The 27,456-nt window shown below is 43.2% G+C and overlaps 1 protein-coding gene across 2 annotated transcripts; it reads left to right on the forward strand.

Annotated features, from left to right (window-relative positions):
* Positions 1-1,744: 1,744 nt before the first annotated feature.
* On the forward strand, positions 1,745-27,456 carry LOC106563422 (voltage-gated potassium channel subunit beta-3). 2 transcript variants are annotated; one of them, XM_014128978.2, is made up of 14 exons: positions 1,745-2,459; positions 19,379-19,422; positions 19,543-19,580; positions 20,116-20,195; positions 20,342-20,386; positions 20,692-20,736; positions 20,828-20,871; positions 21,026-21,112; positions 21,322-21,407; positions 21,533-21,653; positions 21,738-21,832; positions 22,002-22,122; positions 23,965-24,053; positions 24,322-27,456. In XM_014128978.2, exons 1-14 carry the CDS (start codon positions 2,179-2,181, stop codon positions 24,409-24,411), a joined length of 1,266 nt encoding a protein of 421 aa, XP_013984453.1. In that variant the 5' UTR covers positions 1,745-2,178; the 3' UTR covers positions 24,412-27,456. The 2 variants fall into 2 exon arrangements, with proteins under 2 accessions (XP_013984453.1, XP_013984455.1); XM_014128980.2 differs by lacking the exon at positions 1,745-2,459 and adding an exon at positions 8,399-9,869.

Here is a 27,456-nt window from a genome sequence, read left to right on the forward strand (position 1 = left end):
TCAAATCAGATACAAATCTGATTCCTGGCCATGTGACTTGTGTCTGAACGGTCAAATCTGATTTATTTGCCCTCAAGTGGTTTTTAGACTGTTATTTGACATATTTTGTTACTTGATAGCTACTCTGTTGACAGTTTGACAAGAACATGTGGTAGCTAACTAGCTTATTAATTGTTTACAAACAAATGAATGAATGTGCTAGAAAGCTAAACAGCTACCTAGCTAGCTAGTTGACTACTGTGGCTAGCTAAACAGCTACCTAGCTATCTAGTTGACTGCTGTGGCTAGCTAAGCAGCTACCTAGCTATCTAGTTGACTGCTGTGGCTAGCTAAACAGCTACCTAGCTATCTAGTTGACTGCTGTGGCTAGCTAAACCTCTACCGAGCTATCTAGTTGACTGCTGTGGCTAGCTAAACAGCTACCTAGCTATCTAGTTGACTGCTGTGGCTAGCTAAACAGCTACCTAGCTATCTAGTTGACTGCTGTGGCTAGCTAAACAGCTACCTAGCTATCTAGTTGACTGCTGTGACTAGCCAAAAGGACTTGTTTTGAAAGTTGGATAATTGTATCCTTTGAGGCATTAACAGTGTTTTTACCCAATGATTTTGTATATTCAAAGCAACTGGGAAAGTCCATGGCAGACATTGTTGTCACCTTGCCTTGCTACATAACTTCTGAGCGATAGGAAGGACAATCACCACCACCAGTCAACCTACATCACTGCACACACACCTGTCATTAATATGACAACTAGCATAGCCTTGACTGCTGTCTGAATACACACAAATCCATTTAGTCACTTGTAACTTGCTGTTTGGACAGTCAGTTGTCCAAAACGGATTTGAAAAACAAAGCTGATTTGAGCATTAAGGCCTGCAGTTGAACAGGACTAAACAGTCTGGTTTCTCAGAAACTAATTTGGTTGAGGAATTATTCTTAGGGCCCATCGGTAATGTGTCTTCCTCTAAATGTTCATGAGGACAACATGCCTCTCTCACTCTTTATACTTCATTCCATCTGCTCTTTCTTGTATCTTCTTCCTCTTTTCTCTCACTACTTCCCCAACAGTCTCTGGGAGATGGACTGACAGAGGAGCCCACTGCATTACATAGCAGATGTGCCCAGATGATCCTGTCTTGTACTGTCCTACATAATCAGTGAGAGATGGAATGGTGGCTTTTCTCCAATGAGGAGAGGAGATGTTCTCTCATTAAGTACTGGGGCTCATCCAGAACACCAGCCCAGCACCTGCCAATTACACTCACCGCTGGCCAGACGCCTGTGCCAGCTGCTGGCTGGACGCCACCCTCTCACTTTAGTAGCCAATGGAACTGGAGAACATGAGCTTCAGTTGTTATAACACATCCATTATTCACGAGGAAGATCATATCTGAATAGATTTTTGGATCAATAGATTGTTTTTCCATTAATGAAAGAGTATGGGGTTGTCAGTGCCCCAGGAAAAGATCAGAGAACAGATCTTTAGACACATTCACTGAGCTGGCTCCTATTGGCATGGCTGTAATCCCCGTGGAGCGGGAGATAAAGACCAATAGGGGGGTTCAATGTGGTGTGGACCCCCATAATGTTTACACAGCTGGTGGATAGGTTTGGTCTCACTGTCTTCTGTTCCTATCTTATTTTTCTTTCATCCAGTACCCGTGCTAATCTGGGTAAATGTAAGCTTGTGGGGCTTTAACATAAATCCCCCTCTGTCGCTCATCTCAGAGGGACATAAAGAGAGCGAGAGATGCAGATTGTTGTTTCTGTCCATCTTCAGTAAAAGAAGCAATGCTCATAAATCCGTCTCCGTGTTTGAATGTTGTTGTCACTTTAGGATTGATTTAGATGCATTCTGGATTAAGACATCAAAAAAGAGCAATCAAGACTTGTTGACGTTTAACAGGTGTTTTGAATCAGCGGGACCAGTGAAGAGTTTTTTCTGTCATCAAGATTGATTTTTTAACTCTTCATCTCAGCCATAACCTACCTGCATAAACATGTAGATCTGTAACAGTGATACTGGTTTGCATAACATTTTTGGTGGGCATATTTTTTGCTACTTTTTGGTCACATAAATGCAAAAGAAAGAGGACTTGTAGGCAACAAGTAAGAAAGTAAGATCTACTCAGATCTGCTCAGTCAATTTCACCTTAGTCAAAATACTTTTAGCAGCCATGTTTGCTGGAGGCCGAGGTGACGGTGGTAAGGGAGGGACGTTCTCGGTGGAGGACCTGTATGGCATCAGCAAGAAGCCCAAATCTTCGTCCTCCACTTGGGAAACAACTGCCAAGAGCGGGTCCAGGAGAGCCGAGCAGAGGAGTGAGTCAGAGCTGGCCACCCAGATCCTGGAGGCCGCCCACAGGCTGGTGGAGAAACGCAGACTGACGCTGTACCTCAGAGAATGTGCAATCTCCCTGACTGACTATGAGGCTGAACGCACTGCCATGATATACAGGTAGGAGAGAGGTAGACGGAGAGCACTGCCATGATATACAGGTGAGAGAGAGGTAGACGGAGAGCACTGCCATGATATACAGGTAGGAGAGAGGTAGACGGAGAGCACTGCCATGATATACAGGTACGAGAGAGGTAGACGGAGAGCACTGCCATGATATACAGGTGAGAGAGAGGTAGACGGAGAGCACTGCCATGATATACAGGTAGGAGAGAGGTAGACGGAGAGCCCTGCCGTGTTATACAGGTAGGAGAGGTAGACGGAGAGCACTGCCATGTTATACAGGTAGGAGAGAGGTAGACGGAGAGCACTGCCATGTTATACAGGTAGGAGAGGTAGACGGAGAGCACTGCCATGTTATACAGGTAGGAGAGGTAGACGGAGAGCACTGCCATGTTATACAGGTAGGAGAGGTAGACGGAGAGCACTGCCATGTTATACAGGTAGGAGAGAGGTAGACGGAGAGCACTGCCATGATATGCAGGTAGGAGAGAGGTAGACGGAGAGCACTGCCATGTTATACAGGTAGGAGAGGTAGACGGAGAGCACGGCCATGATATACAGGTGAGAGAGAGCTAGACGGAGAGCACTGCCATGATATACAGGTGAGAGAGAGGTAGACGGAGAGCACTGCCATGATATACAGGTAGGAGAGGTAGACGGAGAGCACTGCCATGATATACAGGTGAGAGAGAGGTAGACGGAGAGCACTGCCATGATATACAGGTGAGAGAGAGGTAGACGGAGAGCACTGCCATGTTATACAGGTGAGAGAGGTAGACGGAGAGCACTGCCATGATATACAGGTAGGAGAGAGGTAGACGGAGAGCACTGCCATGATATACAGGTGAGAGAGAGGTAGACGGAAAGCACTGCCATGATATACAGGTAGGAGAGAGGTAGACGGAGAGCACTGCCATGATATACAGGTGAGAGAGAGGTAGACGGAGAGCACTGCCATGATATACAGGTAGGAGAGAGGTAGACGGAGAGCACTGCCATGATATACAGGTAGGAGAGAGGTAGACGGAGAGAGACAGAGAGAGTGAAGATAAAGATGAAAGAGAGAGAGTGTAACCCCACTCTCTCTACAATGAGTGATATATATTCAAATGTTTAATGGTACAAAACATAATCATCTCCTTTTAACTAACACCTTGTATGTCCTGTCCTATCAGTGGTAGTACACTCTTTAAAAAAAAAGATGCCATCTAGAATCTAAAACGGTTCTTTGGCTGTCCCTATAGGAGAACCCTTTGAAGAAACCTTTTTTGTTCGGGGTAGAACCCTTTTGGTTCTGGGTAGAACCCTTTTGGTTCTGGGTAGAACCCTTTTGGTTCTGGGTAGAACCCTTGTGGTTCTGGGTAGAACCCTTTTGGTTCTGGGTAGAACCCTTTTGGTTCTGGGTAGAACCCTTTTGGTTCTGGGTAGAACCCTTGTGGTTCTGGGTAGAACCCTTTTGGTTCTGGGTAGAACCCTTGTGGGTTACATGTAAAACCCTTCCACAGAGGGTTCAACGTGGAATCCAAAAGAGTTCTACCTGGAACCAAAAAAGGGTTCTCCTATGGGGACAGTCAAAGAACCCTTTTGGAACCTTTTTTCTAAGAGTGTACGTATATTCTCATCACGTTCACTCAGATTCCATCAATCTGTAAATGATAAGGGTTTATATTCCAATGTGCTTTAAATCGGATTTCCTAGTGTAGTGGAGGTAAGCCTCCTGATTTCACACACACAGAATCAAATGAATTCTGAGAAAGAGAGAGAGGATGGGATTATGTTCTTATAAGAGGAAGGGAGGGCATAGGGTGTGGGTTGTGACAAATCAAACATCAGTCTTTGGCAGAGCGACAGACAGGGGCACAGCCTACTCTCATTACTCCTGCTATCTGTGGCTAATCCACTGGCTAACTGTTTTAAAAATACATTTTTGGTATGGAGTTGTCACTTTGAATGGCCTGTTGTTGGTGTGTGTGTTGTTTTCTACTCCAGAACCCAGGTGAACGCCCCTGGCTTGTTTATCATCACTAAGAGATGATGGTGATATGACCTAAAAGAGAGTGACAGATGTGCATGCTGCTTGTGAAAAATGTTCACCTTGCAGTTATACATTTCCCCCACTAGAGACCAACAGAATGCCACTGTATCCCTATAGCCCAGCACCAGATAACAGGATTTCAACACACAGATGGTGTAAAATATGGTTGTGTGAATCATTATTCTGACTGTAAAAATGTTTGTGCTTGACATTCTAATCATGTCAGTGTTAGTAGGATGTGAGCCGCCTGTCACACTCCCTGGCATCCTCTTTTTACCCAACAACGACCACTTCTAGCCTGTTACCATCAGTTTGACAGGGTTATGGTTAAGGTTAAAGGTCAATGTTAGATACATGATTTTACAGCTGTAGGTTAAGGTTTGGACTAATGCTAGGTTTAGGGGTCAAAGGTTGTGGTTGAGGTCAGGATTATGCATTTTCAGTATCAGCAGTTGGATAGGGACCTGGCCATGGTGCTGCAATTATTCCAGGTATACTCTCCCAGTTTAAAGGCCCAATGTAGTCAAAATGCATTTTTTTAATCTGTGTTTTATATCATATGGTACAACAGCTGATGAAACTAACACCTTAAAAGTGTGAAAACATTTGATCAGTGTTATTTCCTGATAGTTGCTGGTTAAAAATGCAATCTACACAGGACCTTCTAATCAGCAGGTTTGCATGGGCGGGAGTTTTGGCTTTCCATGGTGACATCACCATGCTGTAAATTGGTTAATGGACCAAACCTCTCTGTCAGTAACAGCTATACTGAACAAAAATATAATTGCAACATGCAACAATTTCAAAGATTTTACTGAGTTACAGTTCATATGAGGAAATCATTCAATTGAAATAAATTCATTAGGCCCTAATCTATGGAATTCACATGACTGGGAATACAGATATGCATCTGTTGGTCCAAGATTTCTCCCCAAAAATGGGCCTCACAATGGGCCTCAGGATCTCGTTATGGTATTTTTGTGCATTCAAATTACCATTAATAAAATGCAATTGTGTTCGATGTCCGTAGTTTATGCCTGCCCATACCATAACCCCACCACCACCATGGGGCACTCTGTTCACAACGTTGAAATCAGCAAACCGCTTGCCCACACGACGCCATATACATAGTCTGCGGTTGTGAGGCCGGTTGGATGTACTGCCAAACTCTCTAAAACAACGTTGGAAGCGGCTTATGGTAGATAAATTAACATTAAATTCTCTGGCAACAGCTCTGGAGGACATTTCTGCAGTCAGCATGCTAATTGCACACTCCCGCAAAACTTGAGACGACTCACGAATGGCGTGGCAGTTTAAGGCACTGCATCGCAGTGCTAGCTGCGTCACTACAGATCCTGGTTTGATACCAGGCTGTGTCACAAACGGCCGCAACTGAGAGACCCATGCGGCGGCGTACAATTGGCCCAGCATGGTTCGGGTTAGGGGAGCGTTTGGCCAGCTGGGTTGTCCTTGTCGCATCGCGCTCTAGCGACTCCTCTGGTGGCCCGGGCGCAATGCACACTGACACGGGCGCCAGGTGTACTGTGTTTCCTCCGACACATTGGTGCGGCTGGCTTCCGTGTCAAACGAGCATTGTGTCAAGAAGCAGTGAGGCTTGGTTGGGTCACCTCTCCCGAGTCCGTATGGGAGTTGCAGAGATGGGACCAGACTGTAACTACCAATTGAATATCACGAAATTGGGGAGAAAAAGGGTAAAAAAATATATATATAAAAAAATTGAGACATCTGTGGCATTGTGTTGTGTGACAAAACTGCACATTTTAGAGTGGCCTTTTATTGTCCCCAGCACAAGGTGCACCTGTGTAATGATCATGCTGTTTAATCAGCTTCTTGATATGCCACACCTGTCAAAGGAGAAATGTTCACTAACAGGGATGTAAACAAATTTGTGCACAAAATTTGAGAGAAATAAGCTTTTTGTGCCTATGGAACATTTCTGGGATTTTTTATTTCAGCTCATGAAACATGGGACCAACGCTTTCAGCTCATGAAACATGGGACCAATGTTGCATTTATATTTTTTGTTCAGTGTAGTTTTCAGTTTTCCCCTACCCACTTTTTTTTGCTAAAAAGCTTTTTATGCCAATTTGAATGGAAATCTTTTACAGTAAGGGATTTGATATTGATATAAACATGTCTGCATTGGGTCTTTAACCCTCACATAATCACTGGTGCTGAAATAGCAAATACATACATCAGAAACTCTGCACGTCAATGAAAAAGCAAGTGTATTTATATTTCACACAGCTGAAATGATCTTATCTACTGTATATTAATGTCCGTTTTACATGGGATATTATGATGAAACATTTGGTTTAATCATAAGGTAAATATTAGTAAATGTTACAGGTAAACAGGTAACTGTAAATGTATCATTTTTGACATAGACATGTATTAATATAGTCTGTAATCCCAGTTGGATGAGTTTGTGGGGCACTCAGATTCCCAACAAAAAGATCAATGCTTAGTTTTGCTTTTAGGATCATTGATTTGTTTTGGTCTCCCTCAGTACACTAGCCAACCATCTGGCACCAATACTGTAGACTGCCTGATAATTTATGTCATGGTTCCCTCAAAAGCCAATTGAATAAGAGCTGTCTCAACCATTGTCTCCTATCCACATGTATCCCTGTCCCCACTATTCACTATGAACTGCCAACAGTACTAGGCTGCATAATACTAACACTACCTCACAGACTGTGGAGTTAATCAAGCGATTGCTCAACTGTATGCCTGTGTTTCAATACAGGGAGAGTGAGAGGGTGACAGAGACAGAGAGATGGAATGAAAAATATGGGGAGGGGGAATCATCATCCATATGCTTGAGCATTTATTGAAAAGGGAGTGGTCATTAGGGTTTATTGAAAAAAGTGAGGTTGCTTTTAACAGACAGCACTCCTCTCCGTCTGAGTGTATACAATGTATTGAATTAAAGGCTGGCAGTGCAGTCCCGGTTTATCGATGTGTATGCCTGTGCACCAGTGAAAGGGAAGAGTGAGATTCTTTATTTGTGAATTGTCAGACTGGTCTCATAGACTAGACGTAACATAGAACATGTAAATCCGGGCCACTGAAGTTAGTATAATATGTTATGTTTGGTATGGTTACATAAGATAGAAGGCTACTTAAGGCAAACATGAAAGGAAGGTGGTTGGGTATGCTTATAACACGAACTTCTAGCAACCCGAAGATTGTATGTTCGGATCTCATCAAGAACAACTTAACTTTGAGCTAATTAGCAAATTTGCAACTACTTAGCATGTTAGCTAACCCTTCCCCTAACCCTAACATTGACCCTTTTAGCTAACCCTTTCCCTAACCCTAACCTTTTAACCTAACTCCTAAATGTAACCCTAACCCCTAGAGCTAGCTAACTAGTGGTGCAGCGGTCTAAGGCACTGTATTGCGGTGCTAGAGGCGTCACTACAGACCCTGGTTCGATCCCGGGCTGTATCACAACCGGCAGTGATCAGGAGTCCCATAGAGTTGCGCACAATTGGTCCAGCGTCGTCCTGTTTAGGGTTTGGCCAGTGTAGGCCGTCATTGTAAATAAGAATTTGTTCTTAACTGCCGAATTAAATAAAGGTAAAAAAATTGCCACAATAAATTGGAATTCGTAACATATCATACGAATTGCAATTCATAACGGATGATGGACGTCCACAAATTAACACATACCATACAAAACGTAACATATAATACTTCGAGTGTCTCGGATTTGCTTACAGAATAATATGAAATGCTCTAAGACCACGTTGGACTTGTGCTATTAGATTCACGGAGAATATATTGTTATTTTCTGTGTTAGAAAGCACCCGTTTTGTTTAATGTGTACAGAGTGTGAGGGGGGGGGGCGCCTTTCGCAATCATCGACTTTGAATGTTTCGTGATTAACACGTTGGGACTCGCTGCAAGGAGAACCAGGGATTGGAATGATACTTCTGAAGAGAATTGCCATCATCAACATCTCAAATGAAACAGATGGGACACAGGGTAACTGTGGCATCGATTTATGCATTTGATTAAATCATCACATTTTTGCCGATCATGCCAATTATGCTGTGAAATGGCTACTGTGTGCCAGGATCATTTTTGATTAGGGAAATGTATAGCCTGACTGATATCCGAAATAGATTATTATAGCAGTTATGCTATTGAGAATATTCATCAAAGTGGATAAAATGACCACGCGATTTGGCGCTGCTGATGCTGCCTTTTGCATCAGTTCGATGTTGCAGAGGTTGGGCACTGTGCCAGATAGGGGAAATACACTGGATGTGTGCATTAGAAGACCATGGTGTTTTAGCGCGTTTAATTCTGTTAGCATATGCATTTATGGGAATGTGCGAAAAAATGTCTGAAGCTCATCGACAGTGTGGTTGTTGCAGCGCACTCCGGGGCTCAAGCTGGGCTCGACACTGATAGACTAACCTACGCTTGTAGCTGAAGAGGAGACAAGCAAGCTGATTAATGCTTTACCACCCTGCCTATCAATCAAGCTGTATCAAAAACATATAGCAAGCGTCTTCCTCGCCACCACGATCTTTCCGGATGTCTCTGCAAGACTAGGCAAGTCAGTCAAGTGAGGAATCTGTTGCGCTCGCCGTCCGTGGAGAGCGCGGTTCGAGAGGTAGCCTACCAGAGCCGGTGGAGCTGCGCCCCTTGATCATCCTACGAGGACGACACTATGTACCAGCTCCCCGCTGATGATGATGGGAAGAATCAATGTTCTTACTAGAACCCTCTTGAGACTAAGCGAACTCTGAGGAGCTCCGCCTGGGCTGCAACAGGACCAGACAGGAGAGAAGAGATCGAGACAGACCAGACGCTGACTCTGCGTGCGCCAGGTTGGGCCTGGATTCTTGCCTGCGCCTGTGGCTCTGGACAGATAAGACAAACCTTCCCTGTTTGGGCATTTGTCTGGACAGGTACATCTTAGCTCTATCACATCTACACTCTACCAAAGCAACTTTAAGTTGTAGCATCAATTTAGCAGACATTAGTATTTTGGGGTCTGACCCTAAGCCGCATCCCAAAGAGCCTCTCGAGGGGCCAGTTTAGTTTACCAGAGACTAGGCAGTGGTCACCATGCAGGTCTCTTTTGCCTGCACGGAGCACAACCTGAAGAGCCGCAGTGAGGACCGGCTTTGTGGCCTTCGCACTGCGCCACCCCCTGGGGGAGGCAGTGGGGGAGGTGGAGGAGGTGGTGGAGGGAGCAGCCAAGGGGGTAATGGCAACTACAACACCCAGGGCTCAGCCAAGTCCAGGGAGCAGTCAGGGTCCCGCCCGGTTCCCCAGGGCCATGCCCACATGAAGGAGGCAATAGGGCGCCACAGCAGTATGAAATACAGGTGAGCAGGGGGAGGGAGGGATACGGAGAGGAGTGCTGATTATTTGGGGTGGAGAGTCAAAGGGCATGCCAACAGAGCTGGCACAAACAGGTTGGGAGGGTATCTGATTCAATGAGTGTTTTTTTATGTGCCTGAAGAGTAATGAAGGCTCATGAACCTCTACTTAAACGATGGATGATTATGATGAAGGACTCAGACTCAGCCCTCTCTCTCCCTGGAACATGACGGCAGCTCAGGTTACCCCAGAGCACTTCCACTTACCATGAAGGGCCTCTCAGACAGCACCGGCTGCCAGGGGTAGCTTCATTGCATTTCAGTTAACACCTGAGTTGTCGTGGACGGTGAACAGCTGTATTAGGATGACATTATTTATGGGGCTGGGAGTTTTGGTGTTTGTGTCTCTCATGTCTGTTCTTGCATGTATGTTTAAGCTATGGTGAAAATCACAACAGCCTCGTCATATTTAGATGGTTTCCCGAGCATTTTTAAACGTTGAATTCATCCAGCTGTGAACGTTATAGTAGGAAGTACAGTCCGTACTATGTGCTCCTTTGATAGAATTAGCATCACCAGATTAAAACAATAACGGTTTGTTTCTATTGCACATATTGTGATATTGAAATACAGCAGACAGACATCTCTAATCCCTTTTATTCATTCCAGAATCAGATGGAATGTAATAGAATTGAACAGTCTTTATCAGATTGAAAGCTGCCTATACCAGATGATGTAGGAAGGCAGCTATATTCTGGATGGGTAAAGGAAAATGCCCCTTAGCTCAATCCCGACACAATTCTCTTCACTCAATTATGTTTTCTTTTAAGAGGCAGTTTAAATAGGGAATGAGGCTCAGGAGGAAATGGGATGCCAGGACATAGTGGTTTATTTCATTTATGCGTACATTGATTTCATTGGATGGGGAATACTACCCCTGAAGGGGTGACAGGTAGCCTAGCGGTTAAGAGCGTTGGGCCGATAATCAAAAGGTTGCTGGTTTGAATCCCTGAGCTGACTAGGTGAAAAATCTGTCCATGTGCCCTTGAACAAGGCACTTAACCCTGATTGCTCCTGTTAGTCTCTCTAGAAAAGAGCGTCTGCTAAAATGTAAATGGTTCTGTCATAGTTTTTTTGTTGTTTTTATGCGGTTCCAGCCAATAAGGCGATGGAATAGGGACAGCCGCTCCAGTTGCCAGCGGTAACACCCCTGGGGTGCCTAGTGCCCACAGTTTGTGTTATTTCCAAAAGCAGAAGACTTATTAGTCTGCCTCTACTGGAGCACTCATCTCCAAATTCACCGTGCTGCCACCATCAGGGAACAGTGTCACTAAGCCCCATGTGCAAGGACAATTATCAGAGAGCACTTTATATAAATATATATTATTATTATTCATCTGAAACATTCTTTTGACCCAAACATTTTGGACACGTGTTACACCAAAATGTTATGCATGAGAATCAGTTTGAATATGATCATAGAGTCCTTTTCCCAAGCTAACTAAAATGACCAGCGAAGACTAGGCCTTCTCTCCTAAAACAAGCTTAATCAGCATCGTTATCACTATCCCCACCATCATAAAGTGACTTTACCTCACACACGTATCTACTATAAGACATGCTCATTTCACTTCTCGTAAGGAGAACAGCAGACAGTGATGATACTGATTGTAGTGAGCCCCCCTGTGTTGACTGTGTGAGTCTTCTCCTTCTGCATGTCTTCATCCACTCTGAGGGAAACAGCTGAGAAAGGGGAGAGGAGGTGGAGGTTGGGGAACTCACAACCTCCCTCCGCCTCCCTTTTCTCTAATTGTTCCTTAACTGCATATTCTAACTCATTAGCCAGAGCATTCATCAGAGCTGAGAGGGACTCCTCTTTGGCAGGTTGCAAAATAGAGGAGAAAAACACATGTACAAGTGTGTATATTATACACGGGTGGAAATGTTTATTTATTTTTAATAATCTATTTCAAACATGCATATAATACACACTTGTACATGTGTGAAACAGAACAAATATAAGCTCCCACCAAATTATTATAATTATAATAATTATAAATAACACCCTGGCAACCAGTCCCACTAACGCTCTATCTATCTATCTATCTATCTATCTATCTATCTATCTATCTATCTATCTATCTATCTATCTATCTATCTATCTATCTATCTATCTATCTATCTATCTATCTATCTATCTATCTATCTATCTATCTATCTATCATCTTATTCTATCTTCTATCTATCTATCTATCTATCTATCTATCTATCTATCTATCTATCTATCTATCTATCTATCTATCTATCTATCTATCTATCTATCTATCTATCTATCTATCTATCTATCTATCTATCTATCTATCTATCTATCTATCTATCTATCTATCGATCGATCGATCTATCTATCTATCTATCTGTCTCTATAATGTTGTCTCTCACACTCCTGTCTCCTTTCTAATTCTCTAAATGTTCTCTCTCCCTGTAATCTCGCTCCACCATTCTACCCCTCTCTCTTTTTCCCTGTTACACTCCCTTCCTCTCCTCTTCTCAGTCAACACTTGCGGTGCATTGCAGCATTCTCTGCACGGTAGTCTGGAGAAACTGTTGTGTGTATGTGTGTGTCTTTGTACAAGTGTGTGTATGTTTTATATTCGTTTTCATATAGAACGTCAGTAGGTGTAGATGTTGTATGAGAGTACGCATGCATTAGTATGTATGAACATAAAGGCTTGTTTGTATTATGTGTGTGTGTGTGTGTGTGTGTGTGTGTGTGTGTGTGTGTGTGTGTGTGTGTGTGTGTGTGTGTGTGTGTGGGTGTGTGTGCGCGACACATCTTCATGTGTTAAACCACTCCTTTGGGTGATGTTTAAGCAATGCAGTGTGTACATGTATATTTGCATACTCTGCCTATCCAGTTTGAGATGAAACTCCCCTGTCTTGTTGTATGTTCCAGTTCTCTGAGTCTTGGTGTGAGTTGGAGCAAAATGGTTCTTCGGCTGTCACCATAGGAGAACTGTTTTTAAATCCAGGTAGAACCATTTTGGTTCCAGGTAGAACCCTTTTGAGTTTCATGTAGAACCCTTTGTGGAAAGTGTTCTACATGGAACCCAAAAGGGTTCTAACTGGAACCACAAAGGATTCTGCAAAGGGTTCTCCAATGGGGACAGCCTAAGAACCCTTTTAGGTTTTAGATAGCTCCTTTTTTTCTAAGAGTGTAATTTGAGGGAAGCCTCCAGGGCCTGGTTTCCCCATAGCGATGGAACTTACTAGTGTTTTAACAATGCATCTTTCCTACAACGGCCGAAGATGTAACATGCGTTTCCCAAAACACCACACAGAGAGAACAGTGTGTCGTTGGAGCATGTGTCCATACTGATAAGATCAAAAGAAAGACAGCGCTGTTCTTGGATCAGCTTTCTCCATTTAATTCTTACCTTGACATTAGAATTATTTCACAATACTGAAGACGGATCAGCAAGAGATGTTACCACATATGGCTCAACAATTGAGGCAGCTTTTTCTAATAAATTCTTAACCAATAAAAATGCACTAAATCACAGATTTGGCACGTCATTGCGCATGTTAGGCTACACATCATGAAATATATTGAGACAAATTACAGACGGTAGCCCACAAGTAGCAAAATAGAATTTATTGAACATTACATTTATTTCAATATGAATGAAATGGGCCTATAGCTTACTGTAGACTATTTATATTTGAATGCGGTCGTCTCGGTTTTCATTTAAACCGTCTTTTTATATGTGGCTTGTTTGTATCAATTGCAAAGACAATGGCAACTTTGTTCTGAAGTTATTGGTGGTCACAGAGAGACAGATAAACCATATGATTCTATGTTTAGCAGAGATCTTCTGTGTATAAAGTGACGCGGGAGGGCAAAAATGCATCTAATGAAGCACTTAGCTGTTCTACGAGTGGTTTGAGGCAGGCTTCTGAATGTTTTCAAGAGCAACGTTAATAATGATGGTTTTGGGAATCAGCTCGGAGAGTTAACAATGCTCCTACAAAGGTTCTAAGAAGTGCTAAGCATTAAGATGCTTTTGGGAAACCGGGCCCAGGATTAGAAGAGCCGCTGATGGAAGAATGCCAGAAGAACAAGGTCAGGGTAGGGTAGGGTTGTTAGGAGAAGGTTGTGTGGAGACCAGCTCACAGACCAGCTCACAGACCAACACACAGACCAGCTCACAGACCAGCTCACAGACCAGCTCACAGACCAACACACAGACCAGCTCACAGACAACACACAGACCAGCTCACAGACCAGCTCACAGAAAAACACACAGACCAGCTCACAGACCAACACACAGACCAGCTCAGAGACCAGCTCACAGACCAACACACAGACCAGCTCACAGACCAGCTCACAGACCAACACACAGACCAGCTCACAGACCAGCTCACAGACCAACACACAGACCAGCTCAGAGACCAGCTCACAGACCAACACACAGACCAGCTCACAGACCAGCACACATACCAGCCCACAGACAAGCTCACAGAAAAACACACAGACCAGCTCACAGACCAGCTCACAGACCAACACACAGACCAGCTCAGACTCCAACTCACAGACCAGCTCACAGACCAACACACAGACCTGCTCAGAGACCAGCTCACAGACCAGCTCACAGACCAGCTCGCAGACCAGCTCGCAGACCAACACACAGACCAGCTCACAGACCAGCTCAGAGACCAGCTCACAGACCAACACACAGACCAGCTCACAGACCAGCTCAGAGACCAGCTCACAGACCAACACACAGACCAGCTCACAGACAACACACAGACCAGCTCAGAGACCAGCTCACAGACCAACACACAGACCAGCTCACAGACCAGCTCACAGACCAGCTCAGAGACCAGCTCACAGATCAACACACAGACCAGCTCAGACACCAGCTCACAGACCAACACACAGACCAGCTCACAGATGAACAGACAGACCAGCTCACAGACCAGCTCACAGACCAGCTCACAGACCAGCCCACAGACAAGCTCACAGAACACACAGACCAGCTCACAGACCAGCTCACAGACCAGCTTACAGACCAGCTCACAGACCAGCTCACAGACCAACACACAGACCAGCTCAGAGACCAGCTCACAGACCAACACACAGACCAGCTCAGACTCCAACTCACAGACCAGCTCACAGACCAGCTCACAGACCAACACACAGACCTGCTCAGAGACCAGCTCGCAGACCAACACACATACCAGCTCACAGACCAGCTCACATGTACGTGTGTTTTTATGCTCATATACTGTAGTATAAACTGCATTATATACTCTAGTATGTACTGTAGTATGTACTATAAGCTATATACTGTTGTATGTACTGTAGGCTATATAATGTAGTATGTACTGTAGCATGTACTGTAGGCTATATGCTGTATTATGTACTGTAGTATGTACTGTAGTATATACTGTAGGCTATAAACGATGGTATGTACTGTAGGCTATATACTGTAGCATGTACTGTAGTATGTACTGTAGGCTATATAATGTAGTATGTACTGTAGTATGTACTGCAGTATATACTGTAGTATGTAATATAGTATGTAATGTAGGCTATATACAGTAGTATATACTGCAGTATGTACTGTAGGGTATATACTGTAGTGTATACTGTAGTATGTGCTGTAGTATGTACTGTAGGCTATGTACTGTAGTATGTACTGCACCCAAACAAGGGCACTGCGTTCATCCACCTCTGGCCTGCTGGCCCCCCTACCTCTGCGGAAGCACAGTTCCCGCTCAGCCCAGTCAAAACTGTTCGCTGCTCTGGCACCCCAATGGTGGAACAAGCTCCCTCACGACGCCAGGACAGCGGAGTCAATCACCACCTTCCGGAGACACCTGAAACCCCACCTCTTTAAGTAATACCTGGGATAGGATAAAGTAATCCTTCTAACCCCCCCCCCAAAAAAATATATATAGATGTACTATTGTAAAGTGGTTGTTCCACTGGATATCATAAGGTGAATGCACCAATTTGTAAGTCGCTCTGGATAACAGCGTCTGCTAAATGACGTAAATGTAAATGTACCGCAATATGTACCGTAGGCTATATACTGTAGTGTGTTCTGCAGTATGTACTGTAGGCTATATACTGTAGTGTGTTCTGCAGTATGTACTGTAGGCTATATACTGTAGTGTGTTCTGCAGTATGTACTGTAGGCTATATACTGTAGTGTGTTCTGCAGTATGTACTGTAGGCTATATACTGTAGTGTGTTCTGCAGTATGTACCGTAGGCTATATACTGTAGTGTGTTCTGCAGTATGTACTGTAGGCTATATACTGTAGTGTGTTCTGCAGTATGTACTGTAGGCTATATACTGTAGTGTGTTCTGCAGTATGTACTGTAGGCTATATACTGTAGTGTGTTCTGCAGTATGTACCGTAGGCTATATACTGTAGTGTGTTCTGCAGTATGTACTGTAGGCTATATACTGTAGTGTGTTCTGCAGTATGTACTGTAGGCTATATACTGTAGTGTGTTCTGCAGTATGTACTGTAGGCTATATACTGTAGTGTGTTCTGCAGTATGTACTGTAGGCTATATACTGTAGTGTGTTCTGCAGTATGTACTGTAGGCTATATACTGTAGTGTGTTCTGCAGTATGTACCGTAGGCTATATACTGTAGTGTGTTCTGCAGTATGTACCGTAGGCTATGTGCGTTTATGTGTGTACTGTATGTTTATTTGTGTATGTTTTGTTTGTCCTTATGTTTTTCTTTCTGTTAGTGTGTGTGTGTGTGTGTGTGTGTGTGTGTATGTGTGTGTGTATGTGTGTGTGTGTGTGTGTGTGCGTGTGTGTGTGTGTGTGTGTGTGTGTGTGTGTGTGTGTGTGTGTGTGTTCCTAAAGTCCCCCACAGACTGACAGACAGCAGCTTTGTGGATCACAACACTGCAGAGGGAGGAGGGGGGGAAGTTGTCACACATACTGACAATGACAGTGACACTCCATCACCCAGAACCCCAAATAATAATAATAATAATCTGAAGAAGAATATGAATAATATGAATAATGTATATGAATATTAATAATAAGTGTGTTTTGCATATCTAGCAGTGGCAGCTGTAATTCATACATGCCCCTGTGTTTGTGTGTTTGTCTCTCTGACTGTCTCAGGGACAGATATTAACTTGATTTCAACTCTCAAAGTGACGGTGTTGCATGATATACGCTAAAGGCTTCAGCCTCAGTTTGTGTTCTCCAGAGAAATTTGAGGATATAATTAAGCAAGCATATTGAGCTACACTCTTAGGAAAAAAGGTGCTATCTATAACCTAAAAGGGTTATTTGGCTGTTCTCGTAGGAGAACCCTTTTGGGTTCCATTTAGAACCCTTTCCACAGAGGATTCTACTGTACGTGGAACCAGCGGAATAACACTTTGTTCTACATAAGCTACTATGGGAGCTGTGAAATCATAGGCTTTCAGGAAAGGCTTGAGATTTTTTGTAGATATCAGCTGAATTGTAATATATCTGTGTTGATGTGGTCAGTATGTTGTGATTTGAATCCCTGTCAGTGTTGAAAGTGAGAGCTAGACTGTTGCCCAGAGGCTGGATTTTTTGGGGGGGAAATAGAATGGCTAATGTAATTTACAAAAAAAGTACTCCATCCTCTCTCTCCTTGCAGATACATCTACGTTTGATCAATTACACATGGGTTATTTCTTGAGAGTAAATGTGACAGGAACACAAACACACAACATGCCAATGTACGTACACACACAAGGGCACACAAAAGCACAATTCTAAAAATAGCTGGCCAGGCAAATAACAATAGAGCAGGGAAAATAAAGCAGCTCTCGTCTGCCTCGATCTAAACGCTCTGACAGTCTGTCTCTTTCCATCGAGCTATTTGTAGCGGACGCAGACAGACAGACAGACAGACAGACAGGCAGGCAGATAGACAGGTGTACAGACAGGCAGATAGACATGGAGGTAGACAGGTATACAGGCAGACAGACAGACAGGCAGGCGGGCTGGCAGATAGACAGGCAGATAGGCAGGCAGATAGATAGATAGATAGATAGATAGATAGATACAGGCAGATTGGTCGACAGGCAGACAGACAGGCAGGTAGACATGCAGGCAGGCAGGTAGACAGACAGTCAGATAGAGAGGCAGGTAAACAGGCAGGCAGACAGGTAGACAGGCAGGTAGACAGGCAGGCAGGCAGGTAGACAGACAGACAGTTTGACAGGCAGTCAGACAGGCAGATAGACAGGCAGACAGCGAGGTAGACAGGCAGGTAGGCAGGCAGGTAGACAGACTGTCAGATAGAGAGGCAGGTAAACAGGCAGGCAGACAGGTAGACAGGCAGGCAGGTAGGTAGACAGACAGTCAGATAGAGAGGCAGGTAAACAGGCAGGCAGACAGGTAGACAGGCAGATAGACAGGCAGGCAGGTATACAGGCAGACAGGTAGACAGACAGGCATATAGACAGGTAAAGAGGCAGATAGGCAGAGAGGTAGAGAGGTGAGGCGCTGGAGATGAAAAGACAGCGAGCAGCAATGAGTTCTGCTGCAATTCTGCTGCCTTCTCAGCTGGCTCCTCGGCTAATTAGAATGGAGGAGAGCGCCAGCGAAGGAGGGGAGGAGGAGGAGGAGGGCAGGGATGAAGCCCGCAGAATTTCAGTGGCACATGCTTGCATGACCAGGGCTCACTGCAGCTCTCTGATTCCAGTTCTATCCTTCCCGTCAACAGTCAGCTTTCTGGTAATCAGATGTGGCATGCCCAGCACTGAACTCTCCAACCATATAAACAATTTCAGTCAACCCATGTCGAAAGGAGAATATGTTATTATGGATATACGAGTATATACTGTACAGCTTTATCCAGTGTAGGGGTTGAACCACCCAGTGCTCTATTGTTATAGCCAGTACACTATATTACACTGAACTGTTGATGTGAGAAGGGTAGAGGTCACCTGTTCAACAGCGGCCGTCTGGGCACTCAGGCGATAATCACTGCCAGAAATACACTCACTTATCCAGATTGATAAAGCAGTGTTATTCAGAATGTGTATCTGCAGATTGTGTTGTAAAATTTAGTTGAGAGCTGTAGGCGTTGACCCTAGTTATTTAGGAACCTCATTCTGTGACTGTGCGTACTATGCTAGAAAGCACAAGAAGTGCAAACGTAGGTAGATTTTGGGGTAATGGTATACTGTACATCTTTGTCATGTCCCTAAGAAAGTGTTCATAACTCTTATTGTCATCGTGTAGGGAACTGTGGATCTCCGTTCGTTCGTACGTTAGTCACACGCGATATCTCAGAAAGCACTGGGATGATTTTGATGAAACTTGATGGTGAATGATGCGTCTTGCCATAGAGATCTGGCATTTACAAAGTTACACCGACTTCACACGCGATATCTCAATTGGCCCATGGGGGGGGCTGCATAATTTTTGGGGGATGACATGTTTACTGTAGCCTTGTTTTCTCTTCCCTGACCCCTGTCTTTCTCTTTCTCAGGAACCTGGGGAAGTCTGGTCTGCGTGTGTCCTGCTTAGGGCTGGGTGGGTACAAAATAAATGGACCAGAAAAATATGCATTAGAGACTCCCTGAGCAATGTAACAGAACTGTCTCTCGCCATCTGTCTCCCTGTCTGTCTGTCTCTCTGTCTGTCTGACCGTAGGCACCTGGGTGACATTTGGATCGCAAATATCTGACGAGGTGAGTTATGTAACAATGGTTTGGGACACCCTGTTTAATTACTACAGGGGCTAAACCAGGGTCACACAGAGTGATTCTTGGTAGTCTTAAACAAATCTACTTTGAAACAAAAGTGTACACCTCACTCACATGGTTATGGGCTTAACAAAAAGAAGACACCTGTACCATGTTAGATATTTTGAGTTTGCATCCCAATATTACACTTTATATACATTACTGAAATATAACAAAACTGTTTGACTTAGGTTTTTTCTAATAATCTTTATGAGTTATGCAATTATGAAAAATACTAATAACATTCCACCCATGAGGCCAAAGTGAGCGTGTTTGGTCATTGACTGCAGGAAAGGGCTACCCCATTCTGAGGCTGCACCTTTTTGACCTCTCAGTCTCTCTCTCACAATGTTAGTGTCTATGTCTGTCTCGCTCTGTCTCTCTCTCAGTCCCAGTCTCTCTCTCTTTCTCTCTGTCTCTCTCTGTCCACTGTCTCTCCCTCAGTTTCTCTCTCTCAGTGTCTGTCTCTCTGTCCCCTCAGATGGCTGAGAACCTGATGACCATTGCCTATGAGGCCGGGGTGAACCTCTTTGACACAGCAGAGGTGTATGCCTCCGGCAGGTCAGCTTTTCACGCCTCCTTTCACTGCTCTCTTCTATTCCTTCTCTTTGTCTGTATCCACTTCCTGCCTCTGTCTATCACTCCATCTCTTTCGGTCCATCTTTCTGTCTCCCCACTGTTTACTCCATCACATCTTCCCTCCACAGGGCTGAAATCACCCTAGGGAACATCGTCAAGAAGAAACGATGGAGGTGATATTACTCATATTTCTAATGTGACTCATGTGCATATGAATAGCTGTCTGTCTAACTATATTACGTCATAAATATTTTTCTGTGAACGTTGTTTTTCACATTTATTAAGAACAGACAGACCTTGTTTTTTCAAATATGATAGATTGTTTGAATAAATAGATTTATTTATTTATTATTGCTGGTTCTGTTGGCACTTTTTCAAATGCTTTTAGTTTCTCTGTGGTTGACATCAAATTACTATGTGATAAAAATATAGTCTATTTCCTTGTCCCCTCTAACCTCTCCTCCCATTTCTTTGGCAGGCGTTCTAGTTATGTTGTGACAACCAAGATCTATTGGGGAGGGCAGTAAGTATCCTGGGAAAAAGATGCCAGATATAACATTCATCATTTCTTCATTGTTCTGACAAAGTGACTCTGTATTGTTGCTATCACTCAGGGCAGAGACAGAAAGGGGACTCTCCAGAAAGCACATCATTGAAGGTAGACTCAAATTAACTTATAATAGGATACAGTGGCGATAATGATTATGAAGATGATGACGATAATGATGAAGATGATGATGTGAATGATGATGATGATGATGATGATGACCATACTGATGAAGATGAAGATGATGATGCCCATTACGTTGCAGGTTTGAGAGGATCCCTGTCCAGACTCCAGTTAGATTATGTGGACATTGTCTTTGCCAACCGGAATGACGTCAACAGCCCTATGGAAGGTCAGTCATAGTCATACCAGTCCTTCGACTTTATTGTCCATCTGTTACAACGGAAATGTGTCTTCTGCTCTGCTCACAACCCTTTGTGGTGTTTATTACTGAATGCACTCGTTAAAAAGTGTCTTAATGTTTACATTCTAAACATGCAATATCTTTGTTACAGTATGTTTATTACCAGCGTGTAACAAGTTGATTCATGTTATTTGCAGAGATTGTCCGGGCCATGACCTTTGTAATAAATCAGGGCATGGCAATGTACTGGGGCACCTCTCGCTGGAGTGCCATGGAGATCATGGTGAGTCCCCTGTTATCTCTCACTGTTACCTAATATATTCCAGTCAACACCTGCTCTTGTCAGTCAACGACGTAAGGCTATGGGTTCTCTGTGGTGATGGTGTTATTCTGTTTCCCTGCCACCAGGAGGCGTACTCAGTGGCACGTCAGTTCAACCTGATCCCACCTGTATGTGAGCAGGCTGAGTATCATTACTTCCAGAGGGACAAGGTGGAGGTGCAACTCCCTGAACTCTACCACAAGATAGGTCAGTCATCCACACTCACACAGCCCAGCGAACAGCACCGGATATCCTCTCAACAGGATCTTTGTCTCTCCCTCTCTTGTCTAGGTGTAGGGGCAATGACCTGGTCTCCCCTCGCATGTGGACTGATTACAGGGAAGTACAGTGAGGGTGTACCTGACATCTCCAGGGCTAATATGAAAGTGAGTTCTCCAGACAAAATAAACATGTTTTTAATTAGTGGATATTCCCCTGTGTTTTCTACTTAATTGGAGTTCTGTAGGTGCTACCCGACTGTGTGTCCATTAGGCCTACAACCGTGCATGACACCATTAAATATTTCCGCGTTTGTTCCATCTAATATTGGTGCAGGGTTACCAGTGGCTGAAGGAGCGTGTCAACAGTGAGGAGGGACGCAAGCAGCTGGCCAAGATTAAAGAGCTCCACCTAATGGCCGACAGACTAGGCTGCACCGCCGCACAGCTAGCCATCGGTATGGTGTATGTTTGTGTATGCATATATCTATGTGACTCTGTGTGCGTGTGTGATTGTGTGTGTGTGTGTATGTGTGCTTGTATGCATGTGTCTGTGTGTTAATTGTTTTGTCCATCTCTGTTATCTTATGACTGTCTGACACTCAGAGGCTGTGTTTAAACAGGCAGCCGAATTCTGATATTTTTTCCACTTAACCTCTCTAGGGTATGTGGGACGGTAGCGTCCCACCTCGCCAACAGCCAGTGAAATAGCAGAGCGCCAAATTCAAAACAACAAAAATCTCATAATTCAAATTTCTCACACATACAAGTATGTTACACCATTTTAAAGATAATCTTCTCGTTAATCCAACCACATTGTCCGATTTCAAAAAGACTTTATGGCGAAAGCATAGCATTAGATTATGTTAGGACAGCACCTAGACAAGAAAAACCACACAGCCATTTTCCAAGCAAGGAGAGGTGTCACAAAAACCAGAAATACAGCTAAAATGAATCACTAACCTTTGATGATCTTCATCAGATGGCACTCATAGGACTTCATGTTACACAATACATGTATGTTTTGCTCGATAAAGTTCATATTTATATCCAAAAGCCCCATTCTACATTGGCGTGTAATGTGCAGAAATGTTTTGCCTCCAAAACTTCCGGTGAATGAGCACATCAATTTACAGAAATACTCATCATAAACTTGGATAAAAGATACAAGTGTTATGCACAGAATTATAGATACACTTCTCCTTAATGCAACCGCTGTGTCAGATTTCAAAAAAGCTTTACGACGAAAGCAAACTTTGCAATAATCTGAGGACAGCGCTCAGACATCAAAACAAGCCATACAGATACCCGCCATTTTGGAGTTAACAGAAGTCACAAATAACATTATAAATATTCACTTACCTTTGATGATCTTCATCGGAATGCACTCCCAGGAATCCCAGTTCCACAATAAATGTTTGTTTTGTTTCGATAAAGTCCATATTTATGTCGAAATACCTCCTTTTTGTTTGCGCGTTCAGTCCAGCACTCCAAATGCACTGTGCTTGCGCAGTAAGTTCAGACGAAAAGTCAAAAAAGTTATATTACAGTTCGTAGAAACATGTCAAACGATGTATAGAATCAATCTTTAGGATGTTTTTATCATAAATCTTCCATAATATTCCAACCGGACGATTCCTTTGTCTTCAGAAATGAAAAGGAACACACCTAACTCTCATGGGAGCGAGCGTGATGGAGCTCATGTCATTTTCTCAGTCATCTGATTCCAAGGGCTCTTATTCTCTCCCCATTCACAGTAGAAGCATGAAACAACGTTCTAAAGACTGTTGACATCTAGTGGAAGCCTTAGGAAGTGCAAAATGACCCCACAGACACTGTGTATTAGATAGGCAATCACTTGAAAAACTACAAACCTCAGATTTCCACACTTCCTGGTTGGATTTTTTCTCAGGTTTTTGCCTGCCATATGAGTTCTGTTATACTCACAGACATCATTCAAACAGTTTTAGAAACTTCAGAGTGTTTTCTATCCAAATCTACTAATAATCTGCATATCTTAGCTTCTGTGCCTGAGTAGCAGGCAGTTTACTACAGGCACGCTTTTCATCCGGACATCAAAATACTGCCCCCTACCCCAAAAAAGTTAATGGTCTTTTGACAAATCAGATCAGCTCTGGTCAAAAAAAATATCAGAAAAATATCAGAATTGGGATAAACGTAGCCTAACATACTGTTTAGAATTAAAACTAAATTAAAAAGGAAGTGTCAATCTGCCACATCAACACAGCCTCCATCTCTAAGCCCTCTCAGTGTTCTCTCCCTCTTTTCTGTCCTCTTAGCCTGGTGTCTGCGCAGTGAGGGAGTGAGCTCAGTGCTGATGGGTGTCTCCAACACTGACCAGCTGGTGGAAAACCTGGGTGCCCTTAGGGTAACCACCCTCCCCTCAACATCACACCATCTTGATGTTACACTGCAATGCACACTCAATCAGAGCTCATCAAACTAATGACATTGTCGTGATACAAGCATACCTGTATATACATTAATATATATTTTTATGATTTAAAAAAAGAAACTATTTTTAGGCATTCTTATTAATGTCACTTAAAAACCCATTATAGATTGAGCAAACAAGCAAGCAATCACCAAACCATTATGTCCTAGTCCTAAACTGACATGCCATGTTATGCCTGCAGCTTATTTCACAGATGACTCCTCAGACCGTGGCTGAGATTGACTCACTCTTGGGAAACAAGCCCCACTCTAAGAAAGAGTCGCGAGCATGAAGAGGAAACGATGGAGCTAAAGACAATCAGAGAAAGATGAAGAAAAGCCGAGGAACATCGCTCTTTCACCATCCAGTATAATCAACAACTTGCATGTCCTCAGCAACATTTTGCTTCAAGAATTTGCACATATCCATTTTGCGCATTGCATTGTACCATGTATGAAAAAAGGAAATATTTTAACGTGCAAAAACAAAGATTATAAACTGGCTGGTTCGAACCCTGAATGCTGATTGTCTGAAAGCCGTGGTATATCAGACCGTATACCACAGGTATGACAAAAAGTTTATTTTTACTGCTCTAATTATGTTGGTAACCAGTTTATAATAACAATAAGGCACCTCGGGGGTTTGGGGTATATGGCCAATATACCACGGCTAAGGGCTGTATCCAGGCAATCCGTGTTGTGTCGTGCATAAGAACAGCCCATAGCAATGGTATATTGGCCATATACCACACCCCCTCTGTGCCTTATTGCTTAATTAGATCATATATATTACAGATCCCTCACTGACTGATCATGTCCACAAAGAGAGGGCGAGGCCAAAGCATGGAGCATTAGGTTTCTGTCTTCCAGAGAGACCAATGAGGGCAAAGTTGGAGATGGAGAGAGATGGTGGTTGAATGAAGGAGGCGCTGCACTCTACTTTATCAAACACGACGGTGTTATCAATGAGAGGAGAACTCTTTGATGCCATGAAGCAACATGAGGCTCAGCTCTCTCACTGAATGTGTGACCAGCGCTATCATAGGACACTCTTTCTCTGCAGCTGCCTCTGAGTCCATAGGATGCCTAGTACCCAGCAGAAAGCCAAAGGTTAGCATCACCTCGTCATCTCCGTATGGGACTGGCCTGTCACTCTATGTCCTTTAACAGCAGTTTCTTCCTTTGTATCTTCTCTGTGTGTAAACTGTGCGCATGTCCCTTTAAGAGAGACCAGCCCAAGTAGGGTGTAAATGTGGCATGGCTTTAGTTATTTGTGCAGATGATTTGCAGTGCCTCTGTAAGTAGTCTTTTTGCACTAGCAGGTGGGATAGGCTGATCCAGGCTCTGCACTGGCAGGCACATCGTGGAGCTTTGCTTTATTTACTGTTTGCAGCCCACTGACATGGTCTGTGTCCATGTGATGTGTATTGTCCTCCATATCAAACCATTTCTGCGTCAATGACAATTAAAACCAAGACTTTCCCTGCTTGTTTGGAAGAACCTCTTTACTCCTCCATTAAAGACTGGAGTGTAGACACCGTAATGAGAGGCACAGTAGATCATTCCTACTCAGCCTGAGACACAGGGTAGAACCCACTGTGGTAAACTAGCAGTCTTTTAATGTGTTTATGATGCTTTGTTTTAGCAACAAAAACATTTAAATGAGGCCACATAACATGCAAATCATAACCTTTACATCAAAAATTCCGCTGTCCTCAAAGTGCAATGTTCACCCCATAATGTTGTCTGTGTTCAGTCTCACTGGGAATGAGTCAGACAGAGAGATTGGTTGCAGAGTGAAGTCAAGTCCCACTGGGCAAAAACTGGTTGAATCAAAGTTGTAATTTCCAAAATAATCAATGTGATGATGTTGAATCAACGTGGAAAACTGATTGGGTTTGTAAAAAGTCATCAACGTCGGGGAATGTCGTCTTTTTTTCACCCAACCTTTAACCTCAATCCAATGACAGGGTGCCATTTTTGTTGTTGATTTAAACTTGAATTCACACTATTTGACAACTCAACCAAATGCAAATCAAAACTAGATGTTGAACTGTAAGACACTTACTTTGTAAGTCGCTCTGGATAAGAGAGCGTCTGCTAAATGACTTAAATGTAAAATGTAAATGTAACTGACGTCTGCGCCCAGTGGGGTTTGAATTGATGAGACTATCATTTTAGACATAGGAAGTTAGGAACTATTTTAGCAGTGGACAAATGATGGGTGAGCACACTGACATACAACAAAACAGAAACACATGTGCACACTCGCTTACACTGTCATCAGCCTTTGAAATAATATTTCTATATGTTGCAAAAGATGCAAATAAATGCACAGGACCTAAGGGCGATCAGGATTTAGACTGGTGGGAGGTGTTATATTTGGGGTCAGGGACATAAATGATGATTCTGACTGATTGAGATTTAGACTGTTGTTTTGGAAGCAGATTATATTGTGTATTTTATTGGACAGCTTGGACACACAGCTGCTTAGCATATTTCTGTAGCTCATTGTAGTTTTTCTTTCAAACCAAATATAAATATTGTCGAATCTCTCCCAATTTTATTATATATTTGTCAATTTTCGTCACTATTTAACATCTGTTAATTACATGTAGATATTACCCCCAGTATCAGGATTTACTCCTGTTATGTGAACCTGTCATGTAAACCCTTGGTTTGTGATAAGGCTCAGGAAATGCTCCAGGGCACTAGTGAATTTGGAATGAGAGAGAGATTTGTTCCACCATTGTTATCCCCCTGTCATTACTGATGAGTGTTCCCGGTGCTTTTTGATACTTGTCTGTTTATGTTTTAATCCCTGGTGTATGTAAATACTTTACTGTTATTAATTGGAATATGTTGAATTCATGTGAAGATTCTGAAGTGAGCAAATGACAGATCCAACCAGCTTGACATGTGGTTTTGTTCTGTGTTTCTGTGACATTATTAACAGAATCTAAGTTGAACTGAAAATCAACTACCCAATGTACATAAATGCCTAGACTGTAACTTGCCTGCATAACTTATATTTTACTGTCTTGAAACAAAGAAAAGTAAAAAAGAGAGAAAGAATCCCTGTTTTGAATGTATTTTGCTCACCCTTAAAATATCAGAGAAAATGATATCTCATATAACTCCTATGTCATTTGTAGGTGGCCATGCAAACAGATATACTGGCAGCTTGGCAGGGCCACACACACACACACGTCACACACACACTGCCTTCCGACTATGGTGAAAATTAAGATAAATATTTGTAATTTATTTTAAATAATATCAAGCTTCCGTACTGTATATCCATGTTCCCACAATAACCATTAAATGGCTAAAGTGTT

This window comes from Salmo salar, chromosome ssa11, assembly GCF_905237065.1.
Source record: "Salmo salar chromosome ssa11, Ssal_v3.1, whole genome shotgun sequence".
NCBI lineage: Eukaryota > Metazoa > Chordata > Actinopteri > Salmoniformes > Salmonidae > Salmo > Salmo salar.